General features: G+C 39.9%; 1 protein-coding gene across 1 annotated transcript in view; it reads left to right on the forward strand.

Annotated features, from left to right (window-relative positions):
* Window positions 1-19,355, forward strand: part of LOC126427002 (uncharacterized) — an 81,668-nt gene that overhangs the window by 48,020 nt on the left and 14,293 nt on the right. Inside the window, exon 6 of the mRNA XM_050089153.1 lies at window positions 17,272-17,520. Coding sequence (XP_049945110.1) covers window positions 17,272-17,520 — 249 coding nt within the window. The remainder of the gene's footprint in view (window positions 1-17,271; window positions 17,521-19,355) is intronic.

Consider the following 19,355-nt stretch of genomic DNA (forward strand, 5'->3'; position numbering starts at 1 on the left):
ATGTCTAGGGAAAACAACTTGGTATCTGGATTGGATTCTAAAACTTTCATTTTATGGACTAAGGCATGACTATTGGGGGTGCAATAATTGTTCTCAAAGATGAATAATTTTTTCAGAGTTTTATGCAGAGATTTGGCTAAATCATGGTACACGTTATTCATACTATTAGAAATTGGGTGTTTTGGATGGTTAGGTTTGTGAATTTTGAATTGTGAATGAAGTTTTGGGGGCTGAGGGTTCATGTTGATAAGCATGTCCTTTGAAAAAGGTTTGAGTAAAAATTTTGCATTGTTGATAGCTGACCTGACTTCTTTTTGTAATTCAGGAGTTGGATACCTGTACAGTTCTGAAATATTATTTTCGTTAAAAAAATCTATGTTCAGAATTGTGGGCAATTACCAAAGAGCAACCTCTGTCAGACTTAGTTATTTAAGCATCAGCTTCTTTAAGTTTATTATTAATAGATTTAAGTAACTTACTATCGTTATGCGTAACATTTTGAACACAGGCTATGTTTTTACTGATAATGTTAGCTATATCAAAGGCAATTGTATTTTGATATTAATTATCCATGTTTTTACGGTCAAGACCAATTTTTAGGTCGACAAGCGTCTTTTCTATTACATTTTTGTCTGCCAAGTTGGACATAACATTGTACTTTACGCCTTTTTCAAGTAAGGCTGTTTCATTCTGTGTAAAATTCTTTTATAAAATACGTAACAGCTTTTCTTGAAAGTGATTTGAGAATATTTTTCAGCAGAAAACAGACAAACAAAGTTTACTTAGCATTTTTTTTCACGCAGTATGCCTTGTTTACAAAATTTCTAAATGTTTGTTAATATGTACCCAAAAATCATCAATGATAACATTATAGTTAATACAGAAGATATATGTGAGTTCTAATTATAGATAATATACCTCTTCATTAAGAACATCCTTTTTAGCATATAGCTTTTTAATATGAGCAGAAATGACATTTTTAACTGCAGGTTTGAAAAACTTGGGGTCTTTCTTACAATTTGCGAAATTAAATAGGTTTTCATATAATTAGGGAATAGGCCACTTTTTTCACCTTGCTTATTAAATTGAATGGCCATACTTGTACTTAGCAGTTTCTTCTTAATATCCTTATATTTAGAGGCAGCCTTGGATGCCTGGGCAGGCAGAAATCTTAAAGCTTTAAATATGGCTACATGGTCAGCAACTGTTTACAAAGTAAAATTAAAGCAATAACAGCCGTTGGTTGCAAACAAAGTCTTTTGACATGGTTTTGGCACTACTATGAGTGCCTTCAACAGAAGTGAAACATTCAATCAGGCGTATAACAAAAGTAAAAAAATTATGGGAAATTTTTTTAATATAATTTTAATTACTAACTAACAGTACAAGAAAGAAACAGTACTTACCTCTCACTTATAAAATAAATACCAAGCGATAAATCTCTGTCTCAAAATTTTTTAAAAAAGAATGCATGGGAGGCAGGCCACCAAGGGCTGCTCACACACGCCAAGAGAGTTGCTAACGCGGGCGCGTCAGTCTGTTGCTACCTGTGGCTTGACGCGTGAGCAGCCCATAGTGGCTTACCTCCCATGTATTCTTTTTTAACAAATTTTGTGACTGAAGCTTTATCGCTTGATATTTACTTTATGTGTCACCTGTAAGTACTGTTTCTTTCTTGTACTGTTAGTTAGTACTACTCTTATATGAAAAATGTTTCCCATAATTTTAGTACTTACCTTATAGACCAGTTTGAATGTTTCACTTCTGATGAAGGCACTCATAGTTGTGCCAAAACCAGATCAAAAGACTTAATTTTACTTTGTAAATGGTCGCTGACCTCACAGCCATGTTTAAAGCTTTAAGATTTCTGCCTGCCCAAGCATCCAAGGCTGTGTCTAATAATTAGGATATAAAGATGAAACTGTTACGTACAAGTATGGCTGTTCACTTTAATAAGCAACGTGAAAAATTGGCCTGTTCCCTAATTATATGAAAGCCTATATTAATTTCGCGAATTGTAAGAAAGACCCAAAGTTTTTCAAACCTGTAGTTAAAAATGCCATTTCTGCTCATATTAAAAAACTATATGCTAAAGGACCTCAAACAAGAAAGTATGAGAGAAGAAATTGAAAGAAAGAGATTAAGATGGTATGGGCATGTTAAGAGGGCAGAGACTCCCCAAAATTATGGAAGAACTAAAGATGGATGGGAAAAGACCTAGAGGGCGCCCAAGAACACGGTGGAAAATGGGAGTGAGAATATCTGTTGAAAGGAGAGGTGTGACATGGCAGCAAGTGGAGGAAGAAAAGTGGTGGGAGGACCGAGCCAAATGGAGAGGACTCGTGAGCACCCAGACCCGGCATTAGCTGGAGCGGGATTCGGATATAGATAGATATGCTAAAAAGGATGTTCTTAATGAAAAGGCAAATTATCTATATTAAGAGCTCACAAATATCTTCCATATTAATTATAATTTTAACGTTGACAATTTTTAATTACAGATTAACAAACATTTAGAAATTTTGTAAACAAGGCATATTACATAAGCTCAAAAAGAAGCTTAGTAAACTTTTTTTGTCCGTTTCCTGCTGAAAAATATTCTCAAAGTACTTTCAAGAAAAGCAGTTATGTATTTTAAAAAAGAATTTTAAATAATTACCTTTACACAGAATGAAACTGTCTTACTTGAAAAAGTACCACAACTATGTAGCTGTTTTTACAGATGGGTCGAAACGGGGAGTTTCTGTTAGTAGCCCTGTTGTTTCCCCAGGTCCTGTTCTCAAGTTCCGAATGCCTGAAGCCTTTAATGACCTCCTGGCAGAATTATATTTGATCTTTGGGGCTTCGGAAAAACAAGATGTTCTTCCAGTGCTAAATTTCTTGTTTTTCTGATTCTTTGAGTGCCCTTCACTCTCTCCAATGTTTGTACCCAGCAGATAACATAGTCCAGACTATCCAGGGTGCCCTCCTCCAAACGCAATGACTGGGGACAGAGATTTTTTTCTGCTGGGTACGAGGACATATGGAAATTGTGGGGAACAGAAGGACGGTTCTAGCAGCCAAGGTGGTGTGAGTTGATCCTAAGGTATTTCAGTGTGCCAGCCCCCTCCATGCTATGACCTTGCTGTTGAAGTCCAGAGTCTTGTGTCAGTGGGAGGATGGATGGCTTGAAGTGACTGGCAATAATCTCCGTGCAGTAAAACCCACAACTCAGCTGTGGCGTACCTCCTTCCAGACACGTCGATGGGATGAGATCCTCTTCACTTGTCTTTGCATAGGCCACAGCCGTATGAAGCGTGGCTTTCTGCTCCGGCAAGAGGACACTCAAATGTGTGGTGCTTGTGGCATGCAGCTCACTGTGCACCACATTTTATTGGACTGTGTTTTATTTTCCAATCAGCGGAGCGCAGCTGATTTGCCGACAGATATGCAGTCTATTTTAGGTAATGAACAAATGAATGTGGTTAGAGGTTTAAAGTTTTGTGAATTGTCTAATGTTTTTACCAAGATTTGGGGGAGATGGTTTTAGTATGTTCAGAGTGACTGGCTTGCCCATATTTTATGTAAGTGGTCAGCCTGTGACATTTTCCTGTGCCTTCCTCCTTTGTCATTTTACTTGTGTTTTAGTCTTCTTTATAGGATCTTTCATTCTTTCCTGTTGTCTTAGCATGTATGATCACATTTCCATAATTTTTTGTATATTTGTTTCTTTTAATGTGTGTAAGGGGACCTGCAAGCCACACACACACACACACACACACACACACACACACACACACACACACACACACACACACACACGAAATATGACCACATAATTGAAGAGGGGAGGCAATAAACATATGATGACCATTTTTTAAATAAGAAAAGATGAAGAAACTATTTGGATAAGTGAACCAGTTCCTTCTTCTTCTTCTTCTTCTTCTTCTTCTTTTTCTAAAGCCAAGGCCAAGAACATACTAAAGGTTTTGCCAGGTCCAAAACAAGTGGTATAATTATGGAAAAAGAAATTGACACATTTTATTTATTTATTACTATGGGATGATTGTCAACATTGTGGAAAATACAAAATAATGCATCCAGTATAGTAAAAGAGCTGAGGTTCAATATCCAAGAGAACGAGACTACAGACACCACAAAACCAGAGATACAGGCTCTTTTAGGTGCATTATATCTAATAGGTATAAAGAAAGGAGACACAAATTGCTGTGAACTGTGGGATTCAGATGCCACAAGAACAATTATTTTACAAGCTCTCTTCAGCTATAAACACTTTAGGTTTCTGTTTTGAGCTCATAGGCTTGACGACTTGGGTACCTGGAATGAGAGAAAACAAAGAGAGAAACTAGCACCTATTTGGGACTTCTATCAAGAATTTGTCAATTGTCTTGTTCAGTACAATGTTAGCGAGTTTGTAACTGTTGACAAGATGTTGCATCATTTCAGAGGATGCTGCAGATTCGTATAGTATATCCATAACAAGGCTGCAAAATATGGGATCAAGGTTCGTGCCTGGTATGATGCCAAAACATTTTTTACCATGAACTTTGAAATTTGCTGTGGCAAGCAGATGCCAGGACTCTAACAAGTCTGATAACATTGTACGAAGATTAGTGACACTAGTTGAGAAAACAAACAGATATCTTTCGACTGGCAATTAATAGCTACCCTCTGGCTGAAAATCTCCTCCGCAAAGAATTGACTTTCTTGGAAACCATGGAGAGGGGAGGGGGGGGGGGGGAGAGAGAAGGAAATTCCTCCAGAAGTTTTTTTTTTTTTTTTGCCTCAATTATTTCTAAAAAGAACAAAGCTGTGATTTTTTTTTTTTTTTTATCGGCAATTCACAACACAAATATAATAGATCAAGAGACTACGAAATCGAGAGTGGAGTACAATGCTACCAAAGGAGTAGTAGGTGCTGTAGATCGGATGTTCTCATCCTACAGCATTTCCAGAATTATGCAACGATGGCCAATGGCACTCTTTTCTACGGACATCTAGATACTGCTGGGATAAATGAAGACATTATTTTCAAATTCAACAATCCTGATAATAAAAGAGAATATGGATTTTTTTTTAAACATCTTGCTGTTAGCCTGATGGAAGAACATTCAAATCAAGAAATGTTACATCAAACACTTCCCGCCGGCCGGAGTGGTCGTGCGGTTCTGTGCGCTACAGTCTGGAACCGCGAGACCGCTACGGTTGCAGGTTCGAATCCTGCCTCGGGCATGGATGTGTGTGATGTCCTTAGGTTAGTTAGGTTTAAGTAGTTCTAAGTTCTAGGGGACTGATGACCTCAGATGTTAAGTCCCATAGTGCTCAGAGCCATTTGAACCATCAAACACTTCCCAAGGATGTGCACATCTTCTTGGCCAAGTACAGCCATGAAGAAAAGCAGACCAAGGAACTAGCAAAATCTGGAATTTGTTACATATGCGGCAGGCATAAAAACAACAGAACAGAAACAGAATGTGTTAAATGTAAGAAAAATGTATGCAAGAAACATAGTGCCACAGGCACCAAGTGTGTGCATTGTGAAAGGAGCTGCAGATGGAAGTTGACTAACTTATTCAGTCGCAAAGAGGAGTGGGAGTTGACGAGTGCTCCATTTCATAATGTGTTCTCGTGTTACTTTCTTTTCACACCAATCAGTGCAGTTAAGTGATACAACATTAAAAAAGTGAAGGGAACAAAGAATATTAGCACCTTATTAATTACTGTCCCCCCCATGAACCATGGACCTTGCCGTTGGTGGGGAGGCTTGCATGCCTCAGCGATACAGATAGCCATACCGTAGGTGCAACCACAACGGAGGGGTATCTGTTGAGAGGCCAGACAAACGTATTGTTCCTGAAGAGGGGCAGCAGCCTTTTCAGTAGTTGCAAGGGCAACAGTCTGGATGATTGACTGATCTGGCCTTGTAACAATAACCAAAACAGCCTTGCTGTGCTGGTACTGCGAACGGCTGAAAGCAAGGGGAAACTACAGCCGTAACTTTTCTCGAGGGCATGCAGCTTTACTGTATGATTACATGATGATGGCGTCCTCTTCGGTAAAATATTCCGGAGGTAAAATAGTCCCCCATTCGGATCTCCGGGCAGGGACTACTCAAGAGGATGTCGTTATCAGGAGAAAGAAAACTGGCGTTCTACGGATCGGAGCGTGGAATGTCAGATCCCTTAATCGGGCAGGTAGGTTAGAAAATTTAAAAAGGGAAATGCATAGGTTAAAGTTAGATATAGTGGGAATTAGTGAAGTTCGGTGGCAGGAGGAACAAGACTTCTGGTCAGGTGACTACAGGGTTATAAACACAAAATCAAATAGGGGTAATGCAGGAGTAGGTTTAATAATGAATAGGAAAATAGGAATGCGGGTAAGCTACTACAAACAGCATAGTGAACGCATTATTGTGGCCAAGATAGATACGGAGCCCACACCTACTACAGTAGTACAAGTTTATATGCCAACTAGCTCTGCAGATGACGAAGAAATTGAAGAAATGTATGATGAAATAAAAGAAATTATTCAGATTGTGAAGGGAGACGAAAATTTAATAGTCATGGGTGACTGGAATTCGGTAGTAGGGAAAGGGAGAGAAGGAAACATAGTAGGTGAATATAGATTGGGGGACAGAAATGAAAGAGGAAGCCGCCTTGTAGAATTTTGCACAGAGCACAACATAATCATAACTAACACTTGGTTTAAGAATCATGAAAGATGGTTGTATACATGGAAGAACCCTGGAGATACTAAAAGGTATCAGATAGATTATATAATGGTAAGACAGAGATTTAGGAACCAGGTTTTAAATTGTAAGACATTTCCAGGGGCAGATGTGGACTCTGACCACAATCTATTGGTTATGACCTGTAGATTAAAACTGAAGAAACTGCAAAAAGGTGGGAATTTAAGGAGATGGGACCTGGATAAACTAAAAGAACCAGAGGTTGTACAGAGATTCAGGGAGAGCATAAGGGAGCAATTGACAGGAATGGGGGAAATAAATACAGTAGAAGAAGAATGGGTAGCTTTGAGGGATGAAGTAGTGAAGGCAGCAGAGGATCAAGTAGGTAAAAAGACGAGGGCTAGTAGAAATCCTTGGGTCACAGAAGAAATACTGAATTTAATTGATGAAAGGAGAAAATATAAAAATGCAGTAAGTGAAACAGGCAAAAAGGAATACAAACGTCTGAAAAATGAGATCGACAGGAAGTGCAAAATGGCTAAGCAGGGATGGCTAGAGGACAAATGTAAGGATGTAGAGGCCTATCTCACTAGGGGTAAGATAGATACCGCCTACAGGAAAATTAAAGAGACCTTTGGAGATAAGAGAACGACTTGTATGAATATCAAGAGCTCAGATGGAAACCCAGTTCTAAGCAAAGAAGGGGAAGCAGAAAGGTGGAAGGAGTATATAGAGGGTCTATACAAGGGCGATGTACTTGAGGACAATATTATGGAAATGGAAGAGGATGTAGATGAAGATGAAATGGGAGATATGATACTGCGTGAAGAGTTTGACAGAGCACTGAAAGACCTGAGTCGAAACAAGGCCCCCGGAGTAGACAATATTCCATTGGAACTACTGACGGCTGTGGGAGAGCCAGTCCTGACAAAACTCTACCATCTGGTGAGCAAGATGTATGAAACAGGCGAAATACCCTCAGACTTCAAGAAGAATATAATAATTCCAATCCCAAAGAAAGCAGGTGTTGACAGATGTGAAAATTACCGAACTATCAGCTTAATAAGTCACAGCTGCAAAATACTAACACGAATTCTTTACAGACGAATGCAAAAACTAGTAGAAGCCAACCTCGGGGAAGATCAGTTTGGATTCCGTAGAAACACTGGAACACGTGAGGCAATGCTGACATTACGACTTATCTTAGAAGAAAGATTAAGGAAAGGCAAAACTACGTTTCTAGCATTTGTAGACTTAGAGAAAGCTTCTGACAATGTTGACTGGAATACTCTCTTTCAAATTCTAAAGGTGGCAGGGGTAAAATACAGGTAGCGAAAGGCTATTTACAATTTGTACAGAAACCAGATGGCAGTTACAAGAGTCGAGGGACATGAAAGGGAAGCAGTGGTTGGGAAGGGAGTAGGACAGGGTTGTAGCCTCTCCCCGATGTTGTTCAATCTGTATATTGAGCAAGCAGTAAAGGAAACAAAAGAAAAATTCGGAGTAGGTATTAAAATTCATGGAGAAGAAATAAAAACTTTGAGGTTCGCCGATGACATTGTAATTCTGTCAGAGACAGCAAAGGACTTGGAAGAGCAGTTGAATGGAATGGACAGTGTCTTGAAAGGAGGATATTAGATGAACATCAACAAAAGCAAAACAAGGATAATGGAATGTAGTGTAATTAAGTCGGGTGATGCTGAGGGAATTAGATTAGGAAATGAGGCACTTAAAGTAGTAAAGGAGTTTTGCTATTTGGGGAGCAAAATAACTGATGATGGCCGAAGTAGAGAGGATATAAAATGTAGGCTGCCAATGGGAAGGAAAGCGTTTCTGAAGAAGAGAAATTTGTTAACATCCAGTATTGATTTAAGTGTCAGGAAGTCATTTCTGAAAGTATTCGTATGGAGTGTAGCCATGTATGGAAGTGAAACATGGACGATAAATAGTTTGGGCAAGAAGAGAATAGAAGCTTTCGAAATGTGGTGCTACAGAAGAATGCTGAAGGTTAGATGGGTAGATCACATAACTAATGAGGAAGTATTGAATAGGATTGGGGAGAAGAGAAGTTTGTGGCACAACTTGACCAGAAGAAGGGATCGGTTGGTAGGACATGTTCTGAGGCATCAAGGGATCACCAATTTAGTATTGGAGGGCAGCGTGGAGGGTAAAAATCGTAGAGGGAGACCAAGAGATGAATACACTAAGCAGATTCAGAAGGATGTAGGTTGCAGTAGGTACTGGGAGATGAAAAAGCTTGCCCAGGATAGAGTAGCATGGAGAGCTGCATCAAACCAGTCTCAGGACTGAAGACCACAACAACAACAACATTAATTACTGTGACAGCAATAGACAATTGTGAAGGCAAGAAATAAATAAAATATTGTTTTTATAGAGCCATGTGAAGTTATGTTTTCTCCATTCAAATGCAACTAGTGATTATAAAAAGTTTATTTTTCCTAAGGTTAAAAATGTATTAGTAATTGCTGTGTAAAAGCCGCAAGGCACGTGCTCGTGAAACTTTACTGGCACTACCACCGAATGGTAAAAAAAGATTTCTTATCTATTCATTTCTTATTTATGCTCAGTGTATACTCCTTTGTCCAGCTATTATGAAGTGTAGATAGCTTTTACCTTTCAAATATTGGGTTTCTCTTGTTGAAGAACTCTCTTAGTAGTGTGTATTTATTCGCTGGCATGACACAATACTCTCAACTGAGATTACGACTGTAGAAAGCTACACAGTGCCCCCCCCTCTTGCTGCCCCCGCCCCTCAGGAGAGTATGTCTTTGTAAAACAATAAACCGTCCATAAAGCTTGATATTAAATTGCTGTACACTTGAATGATCAGTCACCATTTGTCACCTGGAGTTACACTTGATTCTACTGGAATGATATATAATAGCACAATATAGATGATAGATCTTGTATTGTAATGATTGTACCCACCCCATGAACCCTTGGTGGGGTGGATTGTGTTCCTCAGCGATACAGACAGCCACACTATAGGTACAACCATGATGGAGGGGTATCTGTTGAAATAGCAGAAAAACGTGGTTCCTGCTGAGGAGCAGAAGCCTTTTCAATAGTTTCAGGATCAAGAGTCTGGATGATTGATCTGGCCTTGTAGCATCAGCCAAAATGGCCTTGCTGTGCTGATACTGTGAATGACTGAAAGCAAGAGTAAACTACAGCCGTAAATTTTCCCAAGGACATGCAGCTCTACCATATGGTTATATGATGATGGCATTGTCTTGGGTGAAATATTCCAGAGGTAAAAGAGTCCTCCATTTGGATCTCCGGGTGGGCGGGGACTACTCAGTGGGATGCCTTCATCAGGAAAACAAAACTGGCTTTCTTTGGATCAGAGCTTGGAATGTTAGCTCCCTTAATCGGGTAGGTAGGTTAGAAAATTTGAAAAGGAAACTAGAAGGTTGAAATTAGGTATGGTGAGAAGAGAACTAGTGAAGTTTGGAGGCAGGAAGAACAGGACTTCTGGTCATGTGAATACAGGTTTGTAAATAATAAATCAAATATGGGTATATGGGTAATGGAGAAGTGGGTTTGATAATAAATAAGAAAATAGGAATGTGGTGGGTAAGCTACTGTGAACAGCATAGTGAGCATGGGCACATTATCGTAGCCAAGATAGACATGAAGGCAACTCTACCACAATAGTAAAAGTTTACATGCCAACTAGCTCCGCAGATGATGGAGAGATTGCAGAAATGAATGATGAGATAAAAGAACTTATTCAGATAGTTAAAGCAGATGAAAATTTGTAATGGGGGGGACTGTAACCCAATCGTTGGAAGAGTAGCAAAAATAGGTGAATGGGAGGTGGGAGGAAGGAATGAAAGAGGAAGCTGCCAGGTAGAATTTTGCACAGAGCACAGTGTAATCATCTCTTAACACTTTGTTTAATAATCATAAAAGGAGGTTGTAGACATGGAAGAGACCTGGAGACACTGGAAGGTTTCAGATTGGTTATATAATGGTTAGACAGAGATTTAGGAACCAAGTGTTAAATTCTAAGACATTTCCAGGGCAGAGGTGGACTCAACCAAAATTTATTGATTATGGGACCTGGAAAAGTTGAAAGAACCAGAGGTTGTTGAGAGATTCATAGGGAGCATTGGGCAAAAGTTGACTATAACAGAAGATGAAAGTGAAGCTTTAAGAGATGGAGTAGTATAGCCACCAGAGGGTCATGTAGATAAAATGACAAGACCCAGCAGAAACCCTTGGATAACAAAAGATGCCGGCCGAAGTGGCCGCGCGGTTCTGGCGCTGCAGTCTGGAACCGCGAGACCGCTATGGTCGCAGGTTCGAATCCTGCCTCGGGCATGGATGTGTGTGATGTCCTTAGGTTAGTTAGGTTTAACTAGTTCTAAGTTCTAGGGGACTAATGACCTCCGCAGTTGAGTCCCATAGTGCTCAGAGCCATTTGAACCATTTTAACAAAAGATATTGAATTTAATTGTTGAAAGGGGAAAATTTAAAAGTGCAGCAAATGAAGCAGGCAAAAGGGAATACAAACGTTTAAAAGATTAAGTTTACAGGAAGAGCAAAACTGCTAAGTAGGAATGGTTAGAGGAGAAATTTAAGGATTTAGAATCATATTTCAGTAGGGGAAAGACAAATACAGCTTACAGTAAAATTAGGAGGCCTTTGGGAAAAAGAGAAGCAGCTGTAGCAATATCAAGAGTTTAGATGGTAAACCAGTCCTAAGCAAAGAAGGAAAAGCTGAAAAGTGGATGGATTGTATAGAGGTCTGTACAAGGGAGATGACCTTGAAAGCAGTATTATAAAAAGGGAAGTGGATGTTGAGAAGATGAGAGGGGAGATATGATGCCACGAGAAGAATTTGAAAAGCTCTAAAAGATGTAAATCAAAACAAGGCCCCAGGAGCAGACAGCCTTGGGAGAGCCAGCAATGACAAAACTCTTCCATGTGGTGTGCAAGACATATGAGACGAGGGAAATATCAGCAGACTTCAATAAGAATGTAGTAATTCCCATTCCAAAGAAAGCAGTTGCTGACAGGAGTGAAAATTACTAAATTATCAGTTTAATTAGTCATGGTTGCAAAATACTAACACGAATTCTTTAAAGAGGATTGGAAAAACTGATAGAAGCAGACCTCAGGGAAGATCAGTTCAGATTCCAGAGAAATGTCGGAACATGCGAGGCACTACTGACCCTATGACTTATCTAAGAAGATATATTAAGGAAAGGCAAACATACATCTATAGCATTTGTAGACGTAGAGAAAGCTTTCGACAGTGTTGACTGGAATATTCTCTTTGAAATTCGGAAGGCAGCAGGGGTAAAATACAGGAAGCGAAAGATTATTTATAACTTGTACTTACAAGAGTTGAGGGCCATGAAAGAGAAGTAGTGGTTGAGAAGAGTGAGACAAGGTTGTAGCCGATCTTCAATGTTGTTCAATATGTACGTTGAACGAGCAGTAAGGAAACCAAATAAAAGTTTGGAACACGAATTTAAGTTCATGGAGATGAAGTAAAAACTCGGGGGTTTGTTGATGGCATTGTAATTCTGTCAGAGACAGCAAAGGATTTGGAAGAGCAGTTGATTGGAATGGACAGTGTCTTGAAAGGGGGATGTAAGGTGAACACAAACACAAAACAAGGATAATAGAATGTCGTTAAATTAAATAAAGTGGTGCTAAGGTACTCAGATTAGGACATGAGATTCTTCATGTAGTACATGAGCTTTGCTATTTGAGCAGCAAAATAACTGATGATGTTTGAAGTAGTTGTTGTTGTTGTGGTCTTCAGTCCAGAGCCTGGTTTGATGCAGCTCTCCATGCTACTCTATCCTATGCAAGCTTCTTCATCTCCCAGTACCTACTGCAGCCTACATCCTTCTGAATCTGCTTCGTGTATTGATCTCCTGTTCTTCCTCTACGATTTTTACCCTCCACGCTGCCCTCCAATGCTAAATTTGTGATCCCTTGATGCCTCAGAACATGTCCTACCAACCGGTCCCTTCTTCTTGTCAAGTTGTGCCACAAACTCCTCTTCTCCCCAATCCTATTCAATACCTCCTCATTAGTTACGTGATCTACCCACCTAATCTTCAGCATTCTTCTGTAGCACCACATTTCGAAAGCTTCTATTCTCTTCTTGTCCAAACTATTTATCTTCCATGTTTCACTTCCTTACATCTACACTCCATACAAATACTTTCAGAAACGACTTCCTGACACTTAAATCTATACTCGACGTTAACAAATTTCTCTTCTTCAGAAATGCTTTCCTTGCCATTGCCAGTCTACATTTTATATCCTCTCTACTTCGACCATCATCAGTTATTTTGCTCCCCAAATAGCAAAACTCCTTTACTACTTTAAGTGGCTCATTTCCTAATCTAATTCCCGCAGCATCACCCGACTTAATTCGACTATATTCCATTATCCTCATTTTGCTTTTGTTGATGTTCATCTTATACCCTCCTTTCAAGACACTGTCCATTCCGTTCAACTGCTCTTCCAAGTCCTTTGCTGTCTCTGACAGAATTACAATGTCATCGGTGAACCTCAAAGTTTTTATTTCTTCTCCCTGGATTTTAATACCTACTCTGAATTTTTCTTTTGTTTTCTTTACTGCTTGCTCAATATACAGATCGAATAGCATCGGGGAGAGCCTACAACCCCGTCTCACTCCCTTCCCAACCACTGCTTCCCTTTCGTGTCCCTCGACTCTTATAACTGCCATCTGCTTTCTGGTCAAATGTAAATAGCCTTTCGCTCTCTGTATTTTACCCCTGCCACCTTCAGAATTTGAAAGAGAGTATTCCAGTCAACATTGTCCGAAGCTTTCTCTAAGTCTACAAACGCTAGAAATGTAGGTTTGCCTTTCCTTAATCTTTCTTCTAAGATAAGTCGTAAGGTCAGTATTGCCTCACGTGTTTCAACATTTCTTCAGAATCCAAACTGATCTTCCCCGAGGTCAGCTTTTACCAGTTTTTCCATTCGTCTGTAAAGAATTCGCGTTAGTATTTTGCAGCTGCGTTTATTAAACTGATAGTTCGGTAATTTTCACATCTGTCAACACCTGCTTTCTTTATGATTGGAATTATTATATTCTTCTTTAAGTCTGAGGGTATGTAACCTGTCTCATATATCTTGCTAACCAGATGGTAGAGTTTTGTCAGGAGTGGCTCTCCCAAGGCCGTCAGTAGTTCTAATGGAATGTTGTCTACTCCCGGGGCCTTGTTTCGACTCAGGTCTTTCAGTGCTCTGTAAAACTCTTCACACAGTATCGTATCTCGCATTTCATCTTCATCTACATCCTCTTCCATTTCCATAATATTGTCCTCAAGTACATCGCCCTTGTATAAACCCTCTATATACTCCTTCCACCTTTCTGCCTTCCCTTCTTTGCTTAGTACTGGGTTGCCATCTGAGCTCTTGATGTTCATACAAGTGGTTCTCTTCTCTCCAAAGGTCTCTTTAATTTTCCTGTAGGCAGTATCTATCTTACCCCTAGTGAGACAAGCCTCTACATCCTTACATTTGTCCTCTAGCCATCCCTGCTTAGCCATTTTGCACTTCCTGTCGATCTCATTTTTCAGACGTTTGTATTCCTTTTTGCCTGTTTCACTTACTGCATTTTTATATTTTCTCCTTTCATCAATTAAATTCAATATTTCTTCTGTTACCCAAGGATTTCTATTAGTCCTCGTCTTTTTACCTACTTGATCCTCTGCTGCCTTCACTACTTCATCCCTCAGAGCTACCCATTCTTCTTCTACTGTATTTCTTTCCCCATTTCTGTCAATTGTTCCCTTATGCTCTCCCTGAAACTCTGTACAACCTCTGGTTCTTTCAGTTTATCCAGGTCCCATCTCCTTAAATTCCCGCCTTTTTGCAGTTTCTTCAGTTTCAATCTGCAGTTCATAACCAATAGATCGTGGTCAGAATCCACATCTGCCCCTGGAAATGTCTTACAATTTTAAACCTGGTTCCTAAATCTCTGTTCTACCATTATGTAATCTATCTGATACCTTTTAGTATCTCCAGGATTCTTCCAGGTATACAACCTTCTTTCATGATTCTTGAACCAAGTGTTAGCTATGATTAAGTTATGCTCTGTGCAAAATTCTACAAGGCGGCTTCCTCTTTCATTTCTTCCCCCCAATCCATATTCACCTACTACGTTTCCTTCTCTCCCTTTTCCTACTGACGAATTCCAGTCACCCATGACTATTAAATTTTCGTCTCCCTTCACTACCTGAATAATTTCTTTTATCTCGTCATACATTTCATCTATTTCTTCATCATCTGCAGAGCTAGTTGGCATATAGACTTGCACTACTGTAGTAGGCATGGGCTTTGTGTCTATCTTGGCCACAATAATGCGTTCACTATGCTGTTTGTAGTAGCTAACCCGCACTCCTATTTTTTTATTCATTATTAAACCTACTCCTGCATTACCCCTATTTGATTTTGTATTTATAACCCTGTATTCACCTGACCAAAAGTCTTGTTCCTCCTGCCACCCAACTTCACTAATTCCCACTATATCTAACTTTAACCTATGCATTTCCCTTTTTAAATTTTCTAACCTACCTGCCCGATTAAGGGATCTGACATTCCACGCTCCAATCCGTAGAATGCTAGTTTTCTTTCTCCTGGTAACGAAGTCCTCTTGATTAGTCTCCGCCCAGAGATCCGAATGGGGGACTATTTTACCTCCGGAATATTTTATCCAAGAGGACGCCATCATCATTTCACCATACAGTAATGCTACATACCCTCGGGAAAAATTACGGCTGTAGTTTCCCCTTGCTTTCAGCCGTTCGGAGTACCAGCACAGCAAGGCCGTTTTGGTTAGTGTAACAAGGCCAGATCAGTCAATCATCCAGACTGTTGCCCCTGCAACTACTGAAAAGGCTGCTGCCCCTATTCAGGAACCACACGTTTGTCTGGCCTCTCAACAGATACCCCTCCATTGTGGTTGCACCTACGGTACGGCTATCTGTATCGCTGAGGCACGCAAGCTTCCCCTCCAGCGGCAAGGTCCATGGTTCATGGGGGGAAGTAGGGAAGATATAAATGGTAATAACAAGAAAAGCATTTCTTAAGAAGAGGAATGTGTTAACAGCGAGTATAGATTTGAGTGTTAGGAAGTCTTTCCTGTTGGTGTCTGTCTAGAAGGTAGACATGTATGGGACTGAAACGTGGGCAATAAACAGTTTAGATAAAAAGAGAATAGAAGCTTTTGAAATGTGGTACTACAGAAACACGCTGAAGATTAGATGGGCCGATTATGTAACTAATGAGAATGTACTGAATAGAATTGGGGAAACAAGAAATTTGTGGCACAACTTGACCAAAAGAAGGGATCGGTTGATGGAACACATTCTGAGCCATCGAGGGATCACCAATTTGGTATTGGAGGGAAGTGTGTGGGGTGAAAATTGTAGAGGGAGATCAGGAGATGAATACAGTAAGCAGATTCAGAAGAATGGAGGTTGCTGCAGTTATTCGCAGATGAAGAGGCTTGCACAGGATAGAGTGGCATGGAGAGCTGCATCAAATCAGTCACAGTACCTCAAGACACACACACACACACACACACACACACACACACACACACACACACACACACAGTTTCTTACTGTAATATGTGTCTTCCTCTTAAACTTTTTAATATAAGAATATAGCTCTTAATGAGTGGAATGTAACACCATTTAAAGTTCTAAATTTGGGTTATAATTACGTAGAATACGGGAAATCAAATTTTTGCTGACCCTGGAATCCATTAGATAAGCAACCTGAAACTGGGGCCATACACCATGAAGTGAGTTAGCTGTTTAATAGTGTAGATAACCAATCAGATGCATGTTTGGGTTATTTAACAGACAGAACTACTGTTTTTGGGCCCCTGAACAGCTTTGCGGAGTACTTGAAACACATCACCACTCCCCAGGTGTGGTGTGCCCTAGCTGCTGTCAGTGTACTTGGGCCTTATTTTCTCGAGGATGCCGGCATAATTGTGACAATAGAGTCCAAACATTTTGTATGCATGCTGAATACATTCTCCTTGTCAGAATTCTGTAGAGGACAGAGAAACGCAAAGAGTTTGTATTTTCAGCATGACGGTGTGACATCTCATCACAGTGAATGTGTCCTGTTCAGTTGCTGGTCACCTCATTTCTTATTTCAGTCATATGCTGTGGCCACAAATGCCACCAAACTTGTGCGCTGCTTGGGTATTTGCTAAGTGTTCCTATACAACAAACCCCAAAGCTTAACAGGGTAGAAAGCTGTTGTTAAAGAAGAGGTGGGTTTGATTGACCAATACCTGTTTGCCCTAGATATGACTAACTTCCAGCAGTGTTGAAAATGCAAGAAAATGGGTACCACTAGGATAACATAATTTTTTTTAGAGTGACCACGTAGATTGACATGCTACTGTTCACATTTCCTCTATAGCTCACCCTGTACGAATAAGCTCCATGTTTACCAGATTATGTTTCATATTTGTCATCTAATTGCCAAATTTTTGGCGTGTACTGCATGCCTTTGTTGTGTGATGCCACTGTTGTCCACAGGTATGAGAACAACGAGTTCATAAAAGCGCCCAAGTTGGAGGATGTAGCCGAAGTATCGGAGAACTCTTCAGACTCGGAAGACGGTGAGGCATCTGAGGTGGGCGACGAGTCATTGACAATTGGCGACCTTAGCCTCGTTCCTCAGAACGTGTCGCTGTCGCCTGACCCGTCGCTCCGGATTGACCCGGGGGGCTTGGAAATCTCTTCGGATGCACTCGCTACTGGGAGCGATGATAGTGAGACCGAAGTGTGAGTGTGTAACAAACTGTATTCTGATTCCTTTTTTTTTTTTTTTTTTAAATTCTAGAAAGCAAATATGATAAGGCTACTGTATTTACTTGAATCTAAGCCGCACCTGAAAAATTAGACTCGAAATCAAGGAAAAAAAATTTTCCCAAATCTAAACCACACCTGAAATTTGAGACTCGAAATTCAAGGGGGGGGGGGGGGAAGTTTTAGGCCGCACCTCCAAATCGAAACAAAGTTGGTCTATTGTAATATGAGACACAATTTAGGTAGAATAAATGACGATACAGCTACAGTAGTTATGTTCAAGTCGTAAGCTTAGCAGTTAAGCTTTACCAGGTAGCCATTGCTATGTGTCAGGTGTGCTTCGTCTGGTTTGAATCGGTCGCTTATTTTTCTTTGATCTGATAAGTGCCATTCTCTTTGTTATAGGTGTTTAGGTCACTCTTGGCTGAAAATGCATTATTGTACTGTGTCATGCTTTGTTTGTCGCATTCTAATAATAAGTGTTTACGACCTGTCGCCGCTCGCGGCATGGCTTGCTTTTGTGCGCGCTTGCTTTTGAAAATCTTTGCACACGCCTCTTTTGTACATTACATTCTGCACAGAAATTAGAGTCATCTTAGATTTAAAAATCTAGTCAATTGCCGTGCTTCATTTCTGATTGTATCACAAGTAGGCATAAGAATAATACGAATATAAACATGACATGATATGTATATTCTTCCGCATTTGCTGCTGTCTCACACTAGTTTCGTAGGTTATTAGGCAGACAGGATTTAAATGAGATAGCGGCAAACACGAAAGAATACATGGCAAAATGTTTATATTCGTATTATTCTTATGTTGAAGAGAATACTGCATGTGATTTGCAATTCATAAAAGTTCCTACTAGCAACCATCTCATCTCACAGGTAGGAAAAAATTCAGAACGTAGAGTTGGCCATATTGACAAACATCCCAAATAGTCTTGCCAGTCGGATTTTCGTAGTACATTGAAATGCTGCTACATTCGAAGATGAACAACACGGAATTTGTATTTACTTCGTTGGATAATGTATGAAAATGCAATGGTCGAAACTCGGGGCGGAGAAAAAAGCTCTTCTTACACTTTTTTTAAAATTTATTTACTGATGCAGAGGTTTTGGCACCAGTATTTATCTTTGTGCCTGCAAAGCGTGCCTGTGCAGCGCTACATATATTCGACGACAGAAGTTAATTGTGGCGGCACCTACCAACATTTTTCAGAACTTCCGCTTACTTTGCACTCGATTCTAAGCCGCAGGCGGTTTTTTGGAATACAAAAACCGGAAAAAAAGTGCGGCTTAGATTCGAGTAAATACGGTATGCTGTGGCCTCCATATGATTATAAATTGAAAGTACAAATTACTGTAAGCAGCCGCATTTCTTGTTTTGCCCACTACACATTTGTTTCGGATAACTATACCCTCTCATCAACTGAATTTATGTCAATTAATAAGGTGACTTCTGAGAAATCTGTGGTCTCAGGCTTCTTTTTTCCCAGTCCTATTTATGTGAGATACAACACTGAAAGATAGTGCCACAAATTCAGTACAATCAATCTCACATACAAATCCTCCAGGTCTTATTAAATGACATAAATCCACCTGAGGGGAAAGGGGTGTAATTCTACAAAATGCCTAGTATGGAGAATAAGAAATGTGTTGGTTGAAGTAATCTGTATCTTTAACTTATTCTAGAAACTGCCAAACCATACCTTGACCAACAAGGCCGCTCTCTCCAATTGGGATCATTTGGAGCAATATGGACAGGTCCCTCCAACCGGCACAGGATTTTGACTATCTAACATGCCACTT

The sequence above is a fragment of the Schistocerca serialis genome, chromosome 11 (genome assembly GCF_023864345.2).
Source record: "Schistocerca serialis cubense isolate TAMUIC-IGC-003099 chromosome 11, iqSchSeri2.2, whole genome shotgun sequence".
Taxonomy (NCBI): domain Eukaryota; kingdom Metazoa; phylum Arthropoda; class Insecta; order Orthoptera; family Acrididae; genus Schistocerca; species Schistocerca serialis.